Source organism: Zingiber officinale, chromosome 4A (genome assembly GCF_018446385.1).
Source record: "Zingiber officinale cultivar Zhangliang chromosome 4A, Zo_v1.1, whole genome shotgun sequence".
Taxonomy (NCBI): domain Eukaryota; kingdom Viridiplantae; phylum Streptophyta; class Magnoliopsida; order Zingiberales; family Zingiberaceae; genus Zingiber; species Zingiber officinale.
Genome location: NC_055992.1, coordinates 102513572 through 102534676, shown reverse-complemented (window position 1 = coordinate 102534676; position 21105 = coordinate 102513572). Strand labels below are relative to the sequence as shown.

Sequence of the window (21105 nt, the reverse complement as noted above, 5' to 3'; positions counted from 1 at the left end):
TAGAAAAGAATAAGGATATGATGATTCATGACAAGAAAAGTAGCAAAAACAAGTGTGGATAATGTGAAAATGGAGTAAACTTCATAAAGATGACTCAATTTCTGGTCAAGTGGATTTTTAAAAGACTTAAAGCAAGTTCTAGAGTGACAAAAACCACAAGTGCATCACACAATTAGGCTCAATCCTCACTAGGTAAGCAAAAGTTATCATTTCACTTCATTAATCTAGAATCCATCACTAAGTATTTACCTCATGTAATCCTAGAATTCATTCAAGCAACAAAGTCCCAAAACTTAACACTCAAATTTAACTTGCTTTTAAAATCTCTAAAATGATATAAAGAAGTGCGAAGGGGTACAATTTATTCCTAAACCCAAAACTATAAGTTTTGTGCAATAATATTTACAATGAAATGATCAAGCATAAAGAAATGATATCTACAATGAAGGATTTATTTTCAAAAACTGAAATCAACATCATCGTAAGCATAAAACCAAGGAGTTATTCTTGCAACAAAGTAAAGGAATAGATATCTACAAATGACAAGTAAAAGGTAAGATGGAACAAACTCCCCTTCAAGTTGGGTAAATGGCATCAATGTGGTCCAAACTGTCCTCCTCTAGCACATTAACTCCCTCATGAAATTTCTTGAGTTGGTGGTCATTCACTTTGAATATTTGACCAGTAGCAACTTCCTGTATCTCAATCACACCATAGGGAAAAATGTTAGTAACACAAAAAGGTCCCTCCCATCTGGATCTCAACTTACCCTTAATCAATTTTAGATGTGACTTATACAAAAACACTTTATCACTAATTTTGAATTCTTTTACCACAATGTGCTTGTCATGAAAGTTCTTAGTCTTTTCCTTATAAATCTGTGAATTCTCATAGGCTTCTAGTCTAATCTCCTCAAGTTCTTGAAGTTGCAATTTCCTTTCCTCTCTAGTTGTGCTAGTATCGAAGTTGCATGCTTTTACTGCCCAATATGCCCTATGCTCAATTTCCACTGGTAGATGGCATGCTTTTCCATACACAATTCTGAATGGAGATATTCCTATAGGCATCTTGAAAGCAGTTTTATAAGCCCATAATGCATCATCAAGCCTTTTGCTCCAGTCCTTCCTGTCTAGTCCCATAGTTTTTTCAAGAATTGCTTTAACTTCCCTATTAGATACTTTAGCTTGCCCATTTGTCTGAGGGTGGCAGGGAGTAGAAATCTTGTGCAAAACCCTATATTTGCTTAGCAAAACTTTCATGTGTCTATTACAAAAGTGAGACCCTTGATCACTGATAATCGCCCTGGGTACTCCAAACCTGCAAAAGATGTGTGACATGACAAAACTAACAACCACTAAAGAATTATCAGTCCTGGTGGTAATGACCTCCACCCATTTGGAAACATAATCAATTGTCAATAAAATATATAAAAATCCACAAGAGACAGGAAGTGGGCCCATAAAATCAATTCCCCAAACATTAAAAATTTCACAAAACAACATAGTCTGTTGGGGCATTTCATTCCTAGGGCCTATGTTTCTAGTTCGCTGACACCTATTATTGGAACCCCAAGGTTGTTTTGATGTGATCAACAAGTTAAGTTAGGTCCTATTGTGTTCTGACCCTGTGTCTAAGTGTGCAGGAATTTAGGAGCACAGGAAGTCGAGTGGAAGATGTGTCTAGCGAGAAGGACGACATGGGGAGAGAGCCAACGGGCTTGGTGCATCCAAGGGACGATGTGCCGTAGAAGAGTACCCCAGCGGACGAGAAGGAAGCGTGCGCTGGTTCCAAGGGACGAGAGGCTGGAGCAGAAGATTGCTCGGGGAGCAAGAGACGCAGCTAGCGAGAAGGTCAGTACGGGAGAGAGCCGACGGGCTTGGTGCGTCCAAGGGACGAAGAGTTACGGATGAGTACGCTGGTGGACGAGAAGGAAGCACGCGACGATTCCAAGGGACGAGAAGCCGGAGCGGAAGCCTGCTCAAGAAGGCCGGAACTTAGGTTCGGGTGAGCCCTATTCCAGATGGCCGAGATCACCCAAGCAAGCGGAGCTAGAGCGGAAGACTCGGACCAAAGCGAGCTGAACCGGAGCAGAGGGTCTGAACCGAAAAAGTCAATCAGAGTTGATTTTAGGGTTCCGGGTGCCTAGAATGACTTTTTATCCAGATCGTGATCAAACCATAATCCGTGTGAAGGAGATAAAGTTTTATCCCCTCAGGGCACCCGAAATCCTTCGGGGCGCCCCGACCAAGGCTATAAATATAGCCTTGGTCCAGAAGCTTTTCAATAAACACAAGCAATTCATTTCCAACACTTGTACGCTTTCATTTAGAGTTGAGCTTCTATTTTTTACACTTCATTACTGTAAGAGGCTTCTCTGCCTGAAGGAGATACTAGTGTGACATCTTTCTTGGATTTACAACCTCCCCGATTGTAACCAAGTAAAAATTCTCTTGCCTCTTCTTTCTGTTCTGTTTAGTTAATTTATTATTTATGCAAGTGTTATTTTGTTGAAAGTTCGAGAAGGGTTGCTTTTATTTTTTCAAGCTATTCAACCCTCCTTCTAGCCGGCCCTAGCGGTCCAACAAGTGGTATCAGAGCTGAGTATGCCTTAGGAGGACTAATCACCGATTGAAGCAACGAGATGACCGGAGCTAACATCTATCCACCAACTTTCGAGGGGGAGTTCGCTTTTTGGAAGCGACGAATGCAGGTTTATTTTAAAACTAATTTTAGTATTTTATTAATTATGAAATATGATTTTGAAGTGCCTAAAAGCAAATATGGAGAAGAACTTGAGGAGCATCAGTGGACTAAAGAATAATGTAACGAAGTTATGACAAATAGTAAGGCTGAGTCCAGTCTTTTGAGCGTACTACCTGCCAAGGATCTCGACAAAGTTAGAAAATATAAAAGTGCAAAAGAACTTTGGGAAAAGTTCTTGAAGATCTATGAAGAACTAGTTGAAATTGAATCCAACTCCTCTATGGATACCAAGTCATCGTTAGAACAGTCTGAGAACGAGGAAACTGCCGGGACAACCGAATTCCATCCCGAGGACACAGAAACCTCATCCCAGATGAGCATCAATGAAGGGGGAGAGTCTTCGGAAGAAAACAACTCAACAGGGGGAGAATCAATGACCGACAAGGTAAGTCAGGTATGGCCTCCACCTCCTGATCAATTGATTAAATCAATCAAAACATTGTCGACAGATCTTTGCGAAGTAGAAATTAAATTATCGAAAGATTTTTGTGAATTAGAAATTCAAAATAAAATAAAGAATAGTGAAATAAAAGAAACTCTAGCAACAACTTGTCGACTAAAGGGCTTAGAGAAACCAAAAATAGAAAATGACATGTTAGAGAAACAAATGCAGATTATACAAATTTTTGCACGTTCAAAATTTCCTTCTTTAGATTTGAGAAATTATGATAAACTAAAATGAAAATTTAAATATCACAATACTAGAGAATTTGATCTAAATTAAAAACTTAGATTTAACACTTTCAGTGAGAAAATTGAACCTATAATTTCTTTATGTGGCTTTGTCTAAGAAAGTGGTTGTTGCTCCAATAACCAAGAAAGCCTAGTGCCTCGCCACTACTTGGAAGCCAAGTTTTGAAATAAAAATTTTAATTGACTAACTGAAAAGTATTAATTTGAAATCGAATAATGCTTTAAATAGTTACTCAATCTGTTTAGAAAATTCTCAAAAATAATTTTTACTTGAAAAAAAAAACCTAGAAAATTTTTTCGCAAAAATATTTGCTAAACATTTTTACTTAGAAATTTCTTTGAAAATTATTGCAAAATTTTAGTAATATCAAAATAATTTTTCAAAATTTTCTAAGTTTTAACCCTTAGATTTTTCTTGCAACCCCATTTTTGTAACGACCCAATTTTCCCTATTTCGAGTTTTAAAAGTCCATAAAAATATTTCTAAATACTTTTAAAATATTCTAGAGATTTTTAGGAATTTTTAGAGTATTTTTACGTAATTTTTGGAGGTCGTTTAGTATGTTTACAAAAAGAAAGGAGTTTTGACCAAAAATGTTGAAGGTGAGACTCGAACCCAAGACCTCCGGCCGAACCTGACCCAACCGGACACAGCCAACCAACTGGGCTGCGCACGTTTTGTTAACCCAATATGAAGAGATAGATATTTAAAGTATAGTTATAATGGAAAACCCTAGATTTAAAAGAAGGCTTAAGTTTCTCCCGAACCAAAATCCCAAAACCTCTCATTCTCCTCCTCGCGTGCGCCGTTTCTTCTCGGGCGAAACCGAAGAAACCCTAGTTTCTTCTCCGGCGGTCGGCAGAGGGTTGTCTTCGAGAATCCTTCACATTCTCGTGATCTTCTTGACGTGGAGAGCACGTAGACGTGAAGAAGGCGCTACGATTTTGAGTCTCGTCCGAACCCTAGAAGCCTCTTTTCTTCTCTGGTTGTAAGTTCTAAGAGCAAGGGTAAGTACTACTCACCTGTGGTAGGAGTTGCTCCGAATTTACTTTGGTGTTTCCTTGTTTTCTTGAATTTTGCCGTGAAGAATCTTGGTTTTTGGTTTGCTGCCGTGAACCCTAAAGAAAGAAGAGAAGAGTTAGTTCGATTTAGGCATGAAGGACAGATTTGATTTAGGTTTTAGTTTTTTTTGATTCGGATTAACCCGCACATCCTTTGCTGCCGTGAGTTCCAAGAAGAACATGTATGATAAGTTTTAAGCATGTCTTTAGCTCTTAAATGTTGTATCCATGTATGCCCACCTACTGCCCTTAAATTCCAGTTCTGAATTCTTTGTTATTCTGGTTAACATGAACATTCATATTATAAGGATTCGGAATTTGCTTGTTTTGCTACCTTATTTAGCATTCCAGTATTTGGTTCCTTGCTAAATCAGTAAGCAGGAACAACCACATGTTCAGCACTACGGTTTGGATTTTTCGTTGTTATTTCTGAGCAGGTTCAGCTTAGTTAAGTGTACAGATCAGATTTTCTTATTAATTTAATAAGCATGCATAACCTGTTTTAGCAAATCCTATTGGAGATTGATTAGTGGAGCAGCAGTAGCATTCACTGCCACTTAATGAGCATGCACAACTTAGTATACTAGTATGTTTAGATAGATTGTTTGTTGCTGTTTTAAGGGCAAGAATGACCTTGTTATAACAATTCAGAGTTAGATTATTTTGCTACCCTATCCATCATTTCAATGATTGACTTTGCCTTATTTTACAGCATGTTTAGAAAGTCGAAGTTAGTCTTCTTTTGCTCTATTTTGCAGCATGTTTAGAAAGTCCAAATTAGCTTTCTTTTGTTCTATTTTACAGCATGTTTAGAAAGTCCGAATTAGCTCTCTTTTGCTCTATTTTATAGCATGATTAGCAAGTTTGAATTAGCTCTCTTTTACTCTATTTTATAGCATGATTAGTAAGTTCAAAGTCGCTTTCCTTTGCTTTGTTTAATAACATGCTTAGAGAGTTCAGATCGGCTTCCCTTGTGTTATTTTCATGTAGCATGCTTGGTTAGTTGTAATCCTACACTTGTTAGATATATCTACAGGATTCTAATAGGCTCTAATAAAGGATTATAAGAAGCATGAGTAAAGAAAAAGACTAAAGTCTAGTTAAAAAGAGATAACAAGTAAATTAAAGTAAGAGGCTAGTACCCGACTTCCGAGGTTGTCGTTAAACAAATCCAGGTGACCAATTCCGAGGTCTTGGCCCTGGTAAGACCGAGGTCTTTATCCTCATAGGGCTGGAGGCTCGCTACCCCAGTCACTATTAGAGAGCGCGCAAAACAAAGATGGTACTAAGCCTGGGCCCAAAGAAGAAAAGAAAAGAAAAGAAAAGAAAAGAAGAACAAGAAGAAGAAAGTGAAAGAGAAATTAAAAGATTAATTTCTAGTATAAGAAAAGTAAGAAGAACAAGAAGAAGAAAGTGAAAGAGAAATTAAAAGATTAATTTCTAGTATAAGGATATAAGAAAATGAAACAAGTTTATGCTTAGAATCAATAAAAGTTTAGTTCTTTAATTCTAAGCTTACAGTAGTTGTTTCATTACTTTCCTGTCAGTTAGTGAGCATGTTTAGTATTCAGTTTTATTTCTGTATACCATGAGTACATGTAGCTTTGCTTTTAGCATTTCAGTTTTAGTATTGTTGCATTCTTTTTATGCACTTCGAGTTTTTGTGAGATAGATTAGTACTTATTAAGCGTTTTCGCTTATAGATCTTTTGTTTTCTTTCCTCCTACCGCAGATAAAAGAAAAGCTAAGATATGAAAAGGAGGCGACCGGATGGTGGTGGTGATGAAGATGTGTGATGTTTGGACTGTGGAGAGATCCAGAATTAGCTGGCAAAAAAAATTGTCAAGACTTTATGTTTAATCCTTTTAGTTTTCTTAAGTGTCATTATGAGTTGAGACTATATTTAAGTTTATTCCGCACTTGTAATTAGTTTACTTTTATTATTTGTGGAGTGATGTAGTTGGTTGCTTTTGCTAGAGTAGTTGCTTTGGTTATAGTGTGATTTTATTACTACGTGGTTGTGAAAAATGTGTTCCAGTCGCCTGTGGCTGCGTATATATTGTTTGTATTATGGATTTAGTCTGGAGGTTTAGAGTTCGAATCCTGGGGGAGGCAAAAATCCACTGCCAGGGGTGGAAAGTCCTAGTGAGTAACGGCACGGCCAAAGGGTCGTCGGTCGACGACATGAGAGGTCGCCAAATGGGCCGACAACATAAGGGCCGCCAGTTGGGCCGCCACAAGGGCCGCCCAAGAGGCCAAAGGGTCGGGTCGTTACAATTTTTTATGTGATCAAAGGGGGAGAAGAAAAAATATTAAGTCTAAGGGGAGGTAGACCAATTTCTTTTTCTATCTTTTTGCACTTTATTGCAATATCATTTTTATGTCTATTTACCCTAGTTTAACTTGGGTTGCTCACATCAAAAAGGGAGAGATTGTTAGAACCCCAAGGTTGTTTTGATGTGATCAACAAGTTAAGTTAGGTCATGTTGTGTTCTGATCCTGTGTCTAAGTGTGCAGGAACTTAGGAGCACAGGAAGTCGAGCGGAAGACTTAGCTAGCGAGAAGGACGACATGGGGAGAGAGCCGACGGGCTCAGTGCGTCCGAGGGACGAGGTGCCGAGGAAGAGTACCCCGACGGGTGAGATGAAAGCGTGCGCTGGTTTTGAGGGATGAGAAGCCGGAGCGGAAGATTGCTTGGGGAGCAAGAGACGCAGCTAGCGAGAAGGCCGGAACGGGAGAGAGTCGACGGGCTCGGTGCGTTTGAGGGATGAAGAGCTGCGGATGAGTACGCTGGTGGACGAGAAGGAAGCACGCGACGATTCCGAGGGATGAGAAGCCGGAGTGAAAGTCTGCTCGAGAAGGCCGGAACTTGGGTTCGGGTGAGCCCTATTTCGGATGGCTGAGATCACCCAAGCAAGCGGAGCTGGAGCGGAAGACCCGGACCGAAGCGAACTGAACCAGAGCAGAGGGCCCGGATCAAAAAAGTCAACCAAAGTTGATTTAGGGTTCCGAGCGCCCGGAACCGTTCCGGGCGCTAGGAATGACTTTTTACCTAGATCACGGTCAAACTGCAATCCATGCAAAGGGGATAAAATTTTATCCCCCCCAGGGTGCCCGGAACCCTTCGGGGCGACCCGACCAAGGCTATAAATATAGCCTTAGTCCATAAGCTTTTCAAACAACACAAGCAATTCATTTCCAACACTTGTACGCTTTCATTTAGAGTTGAGCTTCTATTTTTTGAGCTTCATTGCTGTAAGAGGCTTCTCCGCCTGAAGGAGATATTAGTGCGATATCTTCCTTGGATTAACAACCTCCCCGATTGTAACTAAATAAAAATCCTCTTGCCTCTTCTTTCTATTCTATTTAGTTAATTTATTATTTATGCAAGTGTTATTCTGTTGAAAGTTCGAGAACGGTTGCTTTTATTTTTTCAGGCTATTCAACCCCTCCTTCTAGTCGGACCCAGCGGTCCAACACCTATTACATGATTTATAAAAAACATATGCATCGCGAAATAGGTGTTAGAGTGTATACTGAAAGCCTAAGCTTTTGTAAACATTTATTTTGAATAAAGAATCAAATTTGGTCAAATTATCTACATTTATTTGTAGTTGTTCAATTAATTTATATTGTAGATAACATAGTATGTGGTGTCACATACAGAAGATAATGTTATCAGTACCTTATAAATTATAAATAGTAGCTCACGACCAAGATGGAAAGGAACAGACCATTGGAAGGTCGTAGTGTAATTAGAAATTAGTTTATCTTAACTATATAATTACACTAGTACACTAAGAGTGTATTGAGTAGGACCATTAGAGGTCGTTTATTTTATACTGACTTTATAAAGGAACAAAGACCTCAGTTATTATGGAAGTGTGCGCTCTTAATCCTAATATAATAACAAGCACATATATTTGATATTTATTTCTTTAATTTATCAATGGGTGAGATTTAGTTCGATAAATAAATAAGCCCGATAACTTGGGAAATGATATCACTTATAGTGTGTATTGTTGATTATAGAAGGAAACTGTGTCCTAGTGATCTAGGTTGATAATGTCTCCAAAAGGAGCTCATAAGGATTGTCATGTTAAACCCTGCAGGTGGACTTAGTCCGACATGACGATAAGGTTGAGTGGTACTACTCTTGGACTAAGATATTAATTAAATGAGTTGTCAGTAACTCACTTAATTAGTGGACATTCGACATCTTAAACACAAGGAGACTAACACACTCATAATAAGAAGGAGCCCAAAAATGTAATTTGGGATTAGTGCGGTAGTTCAATAATAGTTCTTTAGTGGAATGAATTATTATTGATAAAATTAAGTTGTGTGTTCGGGGTGAACACGGGATGCTTAATTTTATCGGGAGACCAAAACCAATTCCTCCTCTCGGTCCCTCTCGTAGCCTCTTAATTATAGATTACTATACCCACCTATACCCACCTTCATACCCATGTTGTAGGGGCCGGCCAAGCTAGCTTGAGAAACAAGCTAGGGCCGGCCAAACCTTGGTCCATGGGTGGCCGACCCTAGCTTGAACCCAAGTCTAGGTGGCCGACCATTAAAAATACAAAAGGAATTTTAATTTTAATTTTTTTTTCTTATGTGGAATACATGATTTAAAAGAGAGTTTAAAAATTAAAATATTTTCTTTTATAAGATTCTACAAAAGATTAAGAGAAGAATTAAATCTCTTTCTTTATTTGTAGATTAAAAGGATGTTTTTAATTTTGATAAAAATTTTACTTATTTATCATCCACATGTTGAAAAGTTAAAATTATAGAAATTTCCTTTTATATATAGCATCAATCATGAAGGGTTTATTAAAGAGAAATTTTATTTTAAAATTTCTCCGAAAGCAAATTAGGAAGCTTTAATTTTTCTAGCGAAAAATTTCCTTGTTTGCTTCCTTGGTGTGGCCGGCCATATACACTAAGAAAAGAATTTTAATTTTAATTAATTAAAATTTTCCTTTTCAATGGCAATAGAATTAAGGAAGGTTTTATTAAATTTTCCTTATTTGCCAAGGCTAAAGGATTATAAAAGAGGGGGTTTTGGGTGCCTTTGGAACAATAACCTCTATTCTATTTCTCCCTCTTTTCTTCCTTGGTGTGGCCGACTCTTCCCTTTCTCTTCTCTCCATCCTTGTGGCCGAAACTCTCTGCTCTCTTGGAGATCAAGTGGTGGCCGGATCCTAGCTTGGAGAAGAAGGAGAGAAAGCTTGCATCCCTTGGAGCTTGGTTGGTGGAAAAAGATCTTCATCCTTTGGAAGTCTTGCTTGGCCGAAACTTGAAGGAAGAAGAAGAAGGTGCTAGGTGGTTCTCGTCTCGGAAGATCGTTGCCCACACAACGTCCGAGATTAGAAGAGGAATACGGTAGAAGATTAAGAGATCATTATCTACTAAGAAAGGTATAACTAATATTGTTTTCTGCATCATATTAGTTTTATCTTCATGAAAAAATACCAAATACAAGAGGCATGCGATTCTAGTTTTTTCCAATTAGTTTTCGAAATTATGTTCTTTTGTTTTTTCTTTTCCTTGTGATTTGATTGTTCTTAGAGGTTAACCTAGGGTTACTATGGGAAGGTTTAATATTTAATTTCCTTAAAAGGCTTTGTCTAGTCGGTGGTGGTTGCTCTCATATCCAAGAAGGCCATGTGCCTCACCATGCAGTACTGGAAGTCGATTTTGGAAATAGATATTTAATTGTCTTCGTGACCTAGGTGATTTGGATCGAACGTGTTAAGTTCCGCAGGAGATCCAAGTCTAAACCTAAAAGAACAAATAAGTTAATCTTAGGATCAAATGTGTAAAGTTCCACAGGCGATCCAAGTTTAATTTAAAAGAACACATGGTAGCTAGGGAAATGTTCAGACCTTTGTACAAAAATTTTTATACAGTGGAACTGTTAGGTTTTCTGAGTAGCAACCAACAATTGGTATCAGAGCTAGGATTTTACCTCTGTGTATTTGGTATTAGTTTAATTATGCACATGCCATACATAATTTAGGCAGGATAATAATAGGATGTGCTAACTTTGTGGATGCAGGATCCAACTATTCTGGCTTATAATTATTATGTGTGTGATTGGACCCTTGGACATGTCAAGGGCATTTTATTATGTGTGCATGATTGTATTATAAAATACAGCAGGAGCTGTATTTAGTTTTATTAGGATTTTATTTTTTGATCTAGATACATATACATTCCTTCGAGGAATATATGATCAAAAAATGTAAAATTCTATTTATGTCGCGAATCGAATCTTGCAAGGCGTGGAACCTTATTGAGGACCAGAGGCGCAGCGGAACAAGAAGCAAGATGGATGCGACAACTAGACCCGGTGGTGGTGGCCAAAAATGGCAGCAGCTAGGGATGACAACACACGGAGGACAACAATAGATAAAGGCCATAATAGTTGAAAATTAGTTTATCTATTTATTGCTTTTATACTGTGCTGTGTGTGCATGTTAGTATACATGTTTAGTAGGCTAGCATAGTCAAAATTCCTCACTTTAAATAAATAAGTGGGAGAGGGATTTTAAATAAATTCCACGGTCTCCATTACTGGTCTATAAGTGATGCAAACAAACTTGCGCTTGGCTCTGAGTGCCTTCCTCCATAGCGGATGAGTTTGTTTGTAGATCATTAGAACAAACTTCCATTTTGGATGACTATAGGAAGTTAATTAAGAGCGTGTGATCTTCTCCATCGGAAGGGGCACAATCTTATTAATGGACTTAGTGTCAAGTAATGGTATACACTTAGGCACGTCTAATAGTATCCTCCCCATCGGAGTCACTGCTATTATTCGTGTGACTAAAGGAAACCAACTATTAATTTTATTTGTCAAAAAGTTAGGTTGACAAGATAATAAAATTAATGGGCTAAACCCTTCTTTTACAAATGTTGAATTTGTATACGTCCACACTATCGTGGCATACAAAATTCACTGTGTTTTAAGGTGTTGGTTAATTTAAAATAGTATTGTTTGAGGAATCAATATTATTCTAAATTTAAAGTTCTGACCAAAAGTTATATGTGATTCTTAGGATGATTTTCAACCCACTGGCCATCATACTAAAAGAGAATAGACTTACTGGTCCTAACTATATAGATTGGAAAAGGAATCTGGACATTGTTTTTACTGCTGAAAGCTATAAGTTTGTACTGACTGAGCCTTGCCCTAATACACCCAATGGTGAATCTACCCAAGAGGAGATTGAGTATCATAGGAAATGGGTAAAAGCAGATGAGATGACGCAGTGTTACATTTTGGCTTCAATGTCAAATGTATTGCAACATTAGCATCAAGATTTACCAACAGCCTATGATATTATGAACAATCTCAAGGAACTCTTTGGTCACCAGGATCGGGCCTCTAGGCAAGAAGCCATGAGAAAGATAATGACAGCCACCATGCAAGAGGGTACTCCCGTGAGGGATCATATCCTAAAGATGATGGCTTATCTGAATGAGATATAAATCCTTGGAGGAGAAATTGATGGGGAAACCTAGATCGATATGATCCTCCAAACGCTACCTAGAAGTTTTGAGCAATTCCGCCTGAATTACAATATGAATAAAAGGATATATTCATTGGCGGAACTACTGACAGAACTTCAGACAGCAGAAGGTTTGTTTCGTCATAATTCTCACATTCACTATGTTGAAAATGGTTCTACTTCTAAACCGAAAGGAAAGAAGAAGAAGAAACAAGTTAGCTCAGCAAAGAAGGTGAATAAATCTCAAAGTACAGGATCTAAAGCTGGAGTGAAGAAGCCGAAGGGCAAGTGCTTCATCTGCAAGCAGTCAGGGCATTGGAAGGCGGACTATCCTCGTAGGAATCAAAACAACAAAGGTATATCTCATGCTCTAGTTGTTGAAACATGTTTAGCGGTGTTATCTACCAGCACCTGGTGTGTAGATACGGGAGCCACTGATCATGTCTGCAATTCTTTGCAGGGGTTCCAGGAAACCCAACGACTATATGAAGGAGAAATAACCGTCTACATGGGCAATACTACTAAGGTGACGTCTATTGCAGTGGGAGACGTCTACTTATCTTTTGATAGAAATAGAAAATTGGTTTTAAGAAATTGTCTTTATGTACCCAGTTTTAGAAAGAATTTAATTTTAGTTTCTAAACTGTATTTGGATGGATATTCTGTTTCCTTTAATAACAATGTAGTTATAAAGAGAAATAAAGTGATTATCTGTTCAGGTGCATTAAGTGGCAGTTTATACATTTTAAATCCAATTTCTCCCACAAAGCAAAATATGGAAATTAATAACACATCTTCTAACTCTAATAAGAGAAAACAACCTTCGGAGATGAACCAAACGTATCTTTGGCATCTACGGCTTGGTCATATTAATCTAAGTAGAATTCAAAGGCTTATAGCCGATGGACTCTTGGGTTCATTAGAGTTGGAAAATTTTCCAACTTGTGAATCTTTCTTGGAAGGTAAAATGACCAAGAGACCTTTTAAGGCCAAGGGGTATAGAGCCAAAGAAGCGTTAGAATTGGTTCATTCTGATTTGTGTGGTCCTATGTCTATCCAGGCGAGAGGTGGTTTTGAATATTTTGTCTCTTTTATAGACGATTATTCAAGATACGGATACATTTACCTAATGCACCGCAAGTCTGAGTGCTTTGATAAGTTCAAAGAGTACAAGACTGATGTGGAGAAACGACTAGGTAAAAGTATCAAGACACTACGGTTTGATCGTGGTGGCGAGTACCTCTTAGGAGAGTTTAGGAATTACTTATCAGAGGCCGGGATTCAATCCCAATTGTCCGCACCTGGTACACCCCAACAGAATGGTGTGGCAGAACGAAGGAATATGACTCTTATGGAGATGGTTAGATCGATGATGAGTTATTCAGAATTACCAAATTCGTTTTGGGGATACGCTCTGGAAACGACAGCGTACATTCTGAACTTAGTACCTTCTAAATCAGTATCTTCTACTCCCACAGAATTGTGGAATGGGCAAAAGCCCAGTCTAAGACATATTCGGATTTGGGGTAGTCCAGCACATGTGTTGAAACCAGATGCTGATAAGTTAGAATCTCGTACAGAAGTTCGCGTGTTTGTGGGTTATCCTAGAGGAACGAAAGGTGGTTTATTTTATAGTCCTAAAGACCAGAAAGTCATTGTTAGCACCAATGCCCAGTTTTTAGAAGAAGACTATATAATGGATCACAAGCCCAGTAGCAAAGTTGTTCTAGAAGAACTTAGAGAGGACATGTCTACTTTAGTACCAACAGTACAAGATGAAGTACCACAAGAGACTGCAACACGTGTCACACATGATACACAACCACAAACGGTGCCTCGTCATACTGCGAGAGTTGTGAGGGAACCTGAGAGATTCATGTTTTTGGGAGAGTCTTCGGACGTGATCCTGGGTAAACATGAACCTGATCCCCGAACATATGACGAAGCACTCCAAGATATAGATGCAACATCTTGGCAAAAGGCAATGAATTCTGAAATAGAGTCTATGTACTCTAATAAGGTCTGGGAGCTTGTAGAACTACCTGATGGTGTAAAAGCCGTTGGATACAAGTGGATCTACAAAAGGAAAAGAGGGGCAGACGGGAAGGTAGAAACCTTCAAATCTAGGCTTGTTGTGAAAGGGTACACTCAAAAAGAGGGAATCGATTATGAGGAGACCTTTTCACCGGTAGCCATGCTTAAGTCTATCCGGATCCATTGCCGCTCATATAGATTATGAGATTTGGCAAATGGATGTCAAGACAGCTTTCCTTAATGGAAGTCTTGAAGAAAACATCCATATGAAGCAACCAGAAGGGTTCATTGAAAAAGGCAAAGAGCATTTAGTGTGCAAGCTCAATCGGTCCATTTATGGACTGAAGCAAGCTTCAAGGTCTTGGAACAGCCGATTTAATGAAGTAATCCAGTCATATGGATTTATTCAGTGTCCGGATGAGTCTTGTGTATATAAGAAGTGTAACAGAAACGTGGTGGTATTTCTTGTACTATACGTAGATGATATTTTGTTAATTGGCAACAATGTCAAGGTATTATCGGACGTAAGGGTATGGTTGTCCAAACAATTTGATATGAAGGACTTAGGAGATTGTTCACACATTCTTGGGATCAAAGTTATAAGGGATCGCAAGAAAAGAATATTGTGTCTATCCCAAACTTCATATATAGATACAATCCTTGCTCGTTTTAGCATGCAGAATTTCAAAAAAGGTTTCTTACCTTTTAGGCATGGAGTAGCTCTATCTAAAGAGATGTCTCCGAAGACATCAAAGGAGATAGAGGACATGAAAGGAATTCTTTATGCTTCGGCTGTAGGAAGCCTTATGTATGCAATGCTGTGTATGAGACCTGATATCTGTTTTGCTGTGGGCATGGTTAGCAGATATCAGAGTAACCCTGGACAAGGACATTGGACTGCGGTAAAACATATATTAAAGTACTTGAGAAGGACTAGAGATTATATGCTAGTTTACCAAGCAGACGATTTGCTTCCTGTGGGTTACACGGATTCAGATTTCTAATCGGATAGGGGCAACAGTAAGTCTACATCAGGCTATGTGTTTACTTTAGGAGTGGAGCCATTGCATGGAGGAGTGTTAAGCAGAAATGCGTTTCGGACTCAACCATGGAAGCTGAGTATGTGGCAGCCTCTGAGGCAGCTAAAGAAGCAGTATGACTCAGGAACTTTCTAATGGACTTAGATGTGATTCCTGGTTTGCCCAAAATCATCACAATTTATTGTGATAATAGCGGTGCAGTTGCAAACTCGAAGGAACCACTAGCCCATAAGGCAAGTAAACATATAGAGCGTAAGTACCACCTAATACGAGATATCGTGAAGCGAGGAGAAGTTGTCATCGCCAAGATTGTATCAGCAGATAACCTGGCAGATCCTTTCACTAAGGCCCTTCCAGCAAAAGCTTTCGATCGGCATGTGGAGGGGATGTGAATCAGATGTATGGCAGAAGATATGGCAGCTTAGTCATTAGTATAAGTGGGAGATTGTTAGAGTGTATACTGAAAGCCTAAGCTTTTGTAGACATTTATTTTGAATAAAGAACCACATTTGGTCAAATTATCTACATTTATTTGTAGTTGTTCAATTAATTTATATTGTAGATAACATAGTATGTGGTGTCACATACAGAAGATAATGTTATCAGTACCTTATAAATTATAAATAGTAGCTCACGACCAAGATGGAAAGGAACAAACCATTGGAAGGTCGTGGTATAATTAGGAATTAGTTTATCTTAACTATATAATTACACTAGTACACTAAGAGTGTATTGAGTAGGACCATTAGAGGTCGTTTATTTTATACTGACTTTATAAAGGAACAAAGACCTCAGTTATTATGGAAGTGTGTGCTTTTAATCATAATATAATAACAAGCATATATATTTGATATTTATTTCTTTAATTTATCAATGGGTGAGATTTAGTTCGATAAATCAATAAGCCCGATAAGTTGGGAAATGATATCACTTATAGTGTGTGTTGTTGATTATAGAAGGAAACTATGTCCTAGTGATCTAGGTTGATAATGCCCCCAAGAGGAGCTCATAAGGATTGTCATGTTAAACCCTGCAGGTGGACTTAGTCCGGCATGACGATAAGGTTGAGTGGTACTACTCTTGGACTAAGATATTAATTAAATGCGTTGTCAGTAACTCACTTAATTAGTGGACATTCGACATCTTAAACACAGGGAGACTAACACACTCATAATAAGAAGGAGCCCAAAAATGTAATTTGGGATTGGTGAGGTAGTTCAATAATAGTTCTCTAGTGGAATGAATTATTATTGATAAAATTAAGTTGTGTGTTCGGGGTGAACACGAGATGCTTAATTTTATCGGGAGACCAAAACCAATTCCTCCTCTCGGTCCCTATCGTATCCTCTTAATTATAGAGTACTATACCCACCTATACCCACCTCCATACCCATGTTGTAGGGGCCGACCAAGCTAGCTTGAGAACCAAGCTAGGGCCGACCAAGCCTTGGTCCATGGGTGGCCGGCCCTAGCTTGAACCCAAGTCTAGGTGGCCGACCATTAAAAATACAAAAGGAATTTTAATTTTAAATTTTTTTCTTATGTGGAATACATGATTTAAAAGAGAGTTTAAAAATTAAAATATTTCCTTTTATAAGATTCTACAAAAGATTAAGAGAGAGAAGAGTTAAATCTCTTTCTTTATTTATAGATTAAAAGGATGTTTTTAATTTTGATAAAAACTTTACTTATTTATCATCCACATGTTGAAAAGTTAAAATTATAGAAATTTTCTTTTATAACATCAATCATGAAGGGATTATTAAAGAGAAATTTTATTTTAAAATTTCTCCGAAAGCAAATTAGGAAGCTTTAATTTTTCTAGTGAAAAATTTCCTTGTTTGCTTCCTTGGTGTGGCCGACCATATACACTAAGAAAAGAATTTTAATTTTAATTAATTAAAATTTTCCTTTTCAATGGCAATAGAATTAAGGAAGGTTTTATTAAATTTTCCTTATTTGCCAAGGCTAAAGGATTATAAAAGAGGGGGTTTTGGGTGCCTTTGGAACAATAACCTCTATTCTATTTCTCCCTCTTTTCTTCCTTGGTGTGGCCGACTCTTCCCTTTCTCTTCTCTCCATCCTTGTGGCTGAAACTCTCTTCTCTCTTGGAGATCAAGTGGTGGCCGGATCCTAGCTTGGAGAAGAAGGAGAGAAAGCTTGCATCCCTTGGAGCTTGGTTGGTGGAAAAAGATCTTCATCCTTTGAAAGTCTTGCTTGGCCGAAACTTGAAGGAAGAAGAAGAAGGTGCTAGGTGGTTCTCGTCTCAGAAGATCGTTGCCCACACAATGTCCGAGATTAGAAGAGGAATACGGTAGAAGATCAAGAGGTCATTATCTACTAAGAATGGTATAACTAATATTGTTTTTCGCATCATATTAGTTTTATCTTCATGAAAAAATACCAAATACAAGAGGCATGCGATTCTAGTTTTTTCGAATTAGTTTTTGAAATTGTGTTCTTTTGTTTTTTCTTTTCCTTGTGATTTGATTGTTCTTAGAGGTTAACCTAGGGTTACTATGGGAAGGTTAAATATTTAATTTCCTTAAAAGGCTTTGTATAGTCGGTGGTGGTTGCTCTCATATCCAAGAAGACCATGTGCCTCGCCATGCAGTACTAGAAGACAATTTTGGAAATAGATATTTAATTGTCTTCGTGACCTAGGTGATTTGGATCGAACGTGTTAAGTTCTGCAGGAGATCCAAGTCTAAACCTAAAAGAACAAATAAGTTAATCTTAGGATCAAACGTGTAAAGTTCCGCAGTCGATCCAAGTTTAATTTAAAAGAACACATGGTAGCTAGGAAAAGGTTCAGACCTTTGTACAAAAATTTTTGTATAGTGGAACCGTTAGGTTTTCCGAGTAGCAACCAACAACAGGGTGGGCCAATATAATCCACACTCTAACACCTTCCTAGCAGTTCTCTGGGGTCTAAAATGCTTACCACATACTAAGGAATGACAAAAAGTAAGTACAGAATGAAACTCATAATCATGAATGCATCTCCTAATGATCTGATCACTACAAAACTTCCACAAGTAAGGATCATCCCACACATAGAATTTTGAATCACTTTTTAATTTATCTTTTTGAGCTTTTGAAAATTGTGTGGGATAAACATGTGCTACTAAAAAACTAACCAGATCTACACACCATGGTGGCTCATCATGCAGTTGTAAGAGGCACTTATCTGGAAATTTATCAACAATATCCGTGAGGTCAAATTCTCCCTCGATCCTGCTCAGGTGATCTGCCACTAGGTTCTCCTGTCCAATCCTATTGCGTATGCCCAAGTCGAATTCTTGGAGTAGAAGCATCCACCTGATCAACCTAGGCTTTGCATCTGGTTTCTTGAGGAGGTACTTCAAAGCTGCATGATCAGAAAATACATTACATGAGAACACAACAAATATGATCTGAATTTATCCAAAGAAAAAATAATAGAAAGAAGCTCTTTTTCTGTTGTGGTGTAATTTGCTTGTGCAACATCCAAAGTCTTGGAAGCGTAGCAAATAACGTGTGGTGCTCCATCCACTCTCTGTGCAAGTACAACTCCCACTGCATAATTTGAAGCATCACACATCAACTCAAAAGGAAGGGTCCAATTTGGTGGGCTAATGATGGGTGCTGTAACAAGAGCTTCTTTCAGCTTCTCATAAGCCTCTCTGCACTTCTGATCAAAATGGAAAGTCACATTCTTCTGCAATAACTGAGTCAATGGAAGAGCAATTTTGCTGAAGTCTTGTATAAATCTCCTATAAAAACCTGCATGACCAAAGAAAGCTCAAACATCCGCACGCATGCGGGGTAAGATAAAGAAAATGGAACACTTATTTTAACAAGATCTACCTTAATACCTTTCCTAGAAACTATATGACCTAGAACAATTCCATGTTCAACCATGAAGTGACATTTCTCAAAATTTAAAACCAAATCTATCTCAATGCAATGACTCAAAACTTGAGATAAATTTTCCAAACATACATCGAATGATGAACCGTAAACCGAGAAGTCATCCATGAAAACCCCCATGCAATGCTCTAATAAATCACCCAAAATGCTTACCATACATCGTTGGAAGGTCCCTGGTGTGTTGGAAAGTCTGAACGACATATGTCTGTAAGCGAATGTACCAAAGGGGCAAGTGAAGGTGGTCTTCTCTTGATCCTCAGGAGCGATGCAAATCTGAAAATATCCTATGTATCCATCAAGGAAACAATAGTGGGACTTCCCTGCCAATCTCTCCAACATCTGATCAATAAAAGGCAATGGGTAGTGGTCCTTTCTGCTAGCCTGATTCAGTTTCCTAAAGTCCACACAAACTCTCCATGAATTATGAATTCTGGCCAGCACCAACTCATTAGCCTCATTAGCTACCACTGTAATGCCCGACTTCTTAGGAACCACATGGATCAGACTTACCCATTTGCTATCAGAAATAGGGTAAATGATGTCATCCTGTAAAAGTTGAGTCACCTCTTTCTTTACAACGTCGAGTATCAATGGATTAAGTCTTCGCTGTGGTTGTCTCACTGGTTTCATATCCTCCTTTAAATAAATCCAATGCATGTAAATAGAAGGACTGATACCAGGTATATCAATAAGTGTCCACCGAATAGCTTTCTTGTGTTGTCTCATAATTTCCCTAATCTCTGTTCTTGCTCTGGCTTTAAATTTTGGGCTATAATAATGGGTAGCTGCTGACCCCCTCCCAAAAATGCATACTTAAGGTGTTCAGGTAGGGGCTCAACTCTAGTTGTTGTGCATCAATAACTGACAGTAGTGATTCTTGGGATATTGCTTCCACTGTGCAATCTCCTACACTTACAACTTCTTTCTCTGACTCAGGGCTTCTTCAATCAAGAAATGTGTTTCTTGGGGTATTGCTTCAACTGTGCAATCCCCTACACTTATATATTCTTTCTCTGACAAAAATGAACCACCAACGAGTTCCAACTCAACTGATCCAAGATTACCATCAACATCAGCAGAAACCTTAGAATTGTATTTGAACTCGTCACTCTCAGAATATCCAGCCGAGACACAAATCCAGAAATCAAGTCCACACTAGTCAACTCATCTGATATATCAATGCTAAGAATAGAGTGGTCCTCTGACGGGTGCTTCATAGCATCAAATAAACTAAACTGAATCACTATTTCTGCAAACTCCATGTTGGATCGAGACGCGCTAGAGGGGGGGGGGTGAATAGCGCTCGTGGCTATTTCGTTTTTCGGAATCGTAAAACTGTTCGAGTAAATGCAGCGGAAATAAAAACAATCACACAAAGAGGCAAACTATTTACTTCGTTCGGAGCCTAGATCGACTCCTACTCGAAGGCCCGCGATCCTTGATCGCTTTCGGTGGGCAACAACTATAAGCACAATAATTTGTACAAGTATAGGAATTTACAGCTCATAAACTTTATACCGACAACTAAAGATGGAGAAGCGTAGTTCCGGGTCGTTGGTATCGCGTTGCAGCACTTCTGGATCGTCAGGTTCACAACACGTAGCAAGAGATTATTCAGAGAGAGTTGTTGTTGAAGAGGTGCTCGAACACTGCTTATAAAGGGTGCTGGAGGCGCCTCCAAAGCTGTCCGAGGCGCCTCCAAGCCCCGGGTTGCATGCGTCGATAAGCGCTGATCAAGTCGCGCATTATCCCTCTGAAGGCGCCTTCACGCGCCTTCAAGGCGCCTCCATGTTGCGGTCCAAGGCGCCTTCACTGCCCTTTAAGGCGCCTCCAACTCCAGCGCACAACCAGCTCACCTTCGCACCCGAGGCGCCTCCAAGCTCCATGGAGGCGCCTCGGACACTGTTCATCCGAGGCTAATGTTGCTCTTTTGTCCCTGCACAATGTGTTAGTCTACAAACTACACACATATCCTACAAGACAAAGTTAGCACACATAATATCATAAATATGAATGAAAGTTCGACAGTCTCCGGACTGTCCGGGTCTGACTTCGAATTTTCGACCGGAAACCCTAGG

The 21105-nt window shown here is 38.7% G+C and overlaps 1 protein-coding gene across 1 annotated transcript; it reads right to left on the bottom strand.

Annotated features, from left to right (window-relative positions):
* Window positions 1-575: 575 nt before the first annotated feature.
* Window positions 576-20289, bottom strand: LOC121972562. The gene is made up of 7 exons (XM_042524214.1): window positions 20092-20289; window positions 19249-19663; window positions 18973-19155; window positions 18633-18880; window positions 18269-18531; window positions 834-1317; window positions 576-695 (listed from the first exon to the last, which is right to left on the bottom strand). The coding sequence occupies exons 1-7, from the start codon at window positions 20287-20289 to the stop codon at window positions 576-578; spliced, it is 1911 nt and encodes a 636-aa protein (XP_042380148.1).
* Between the last annotated feature and the right edge of the window lie 816 nt (window positions 20290-21105).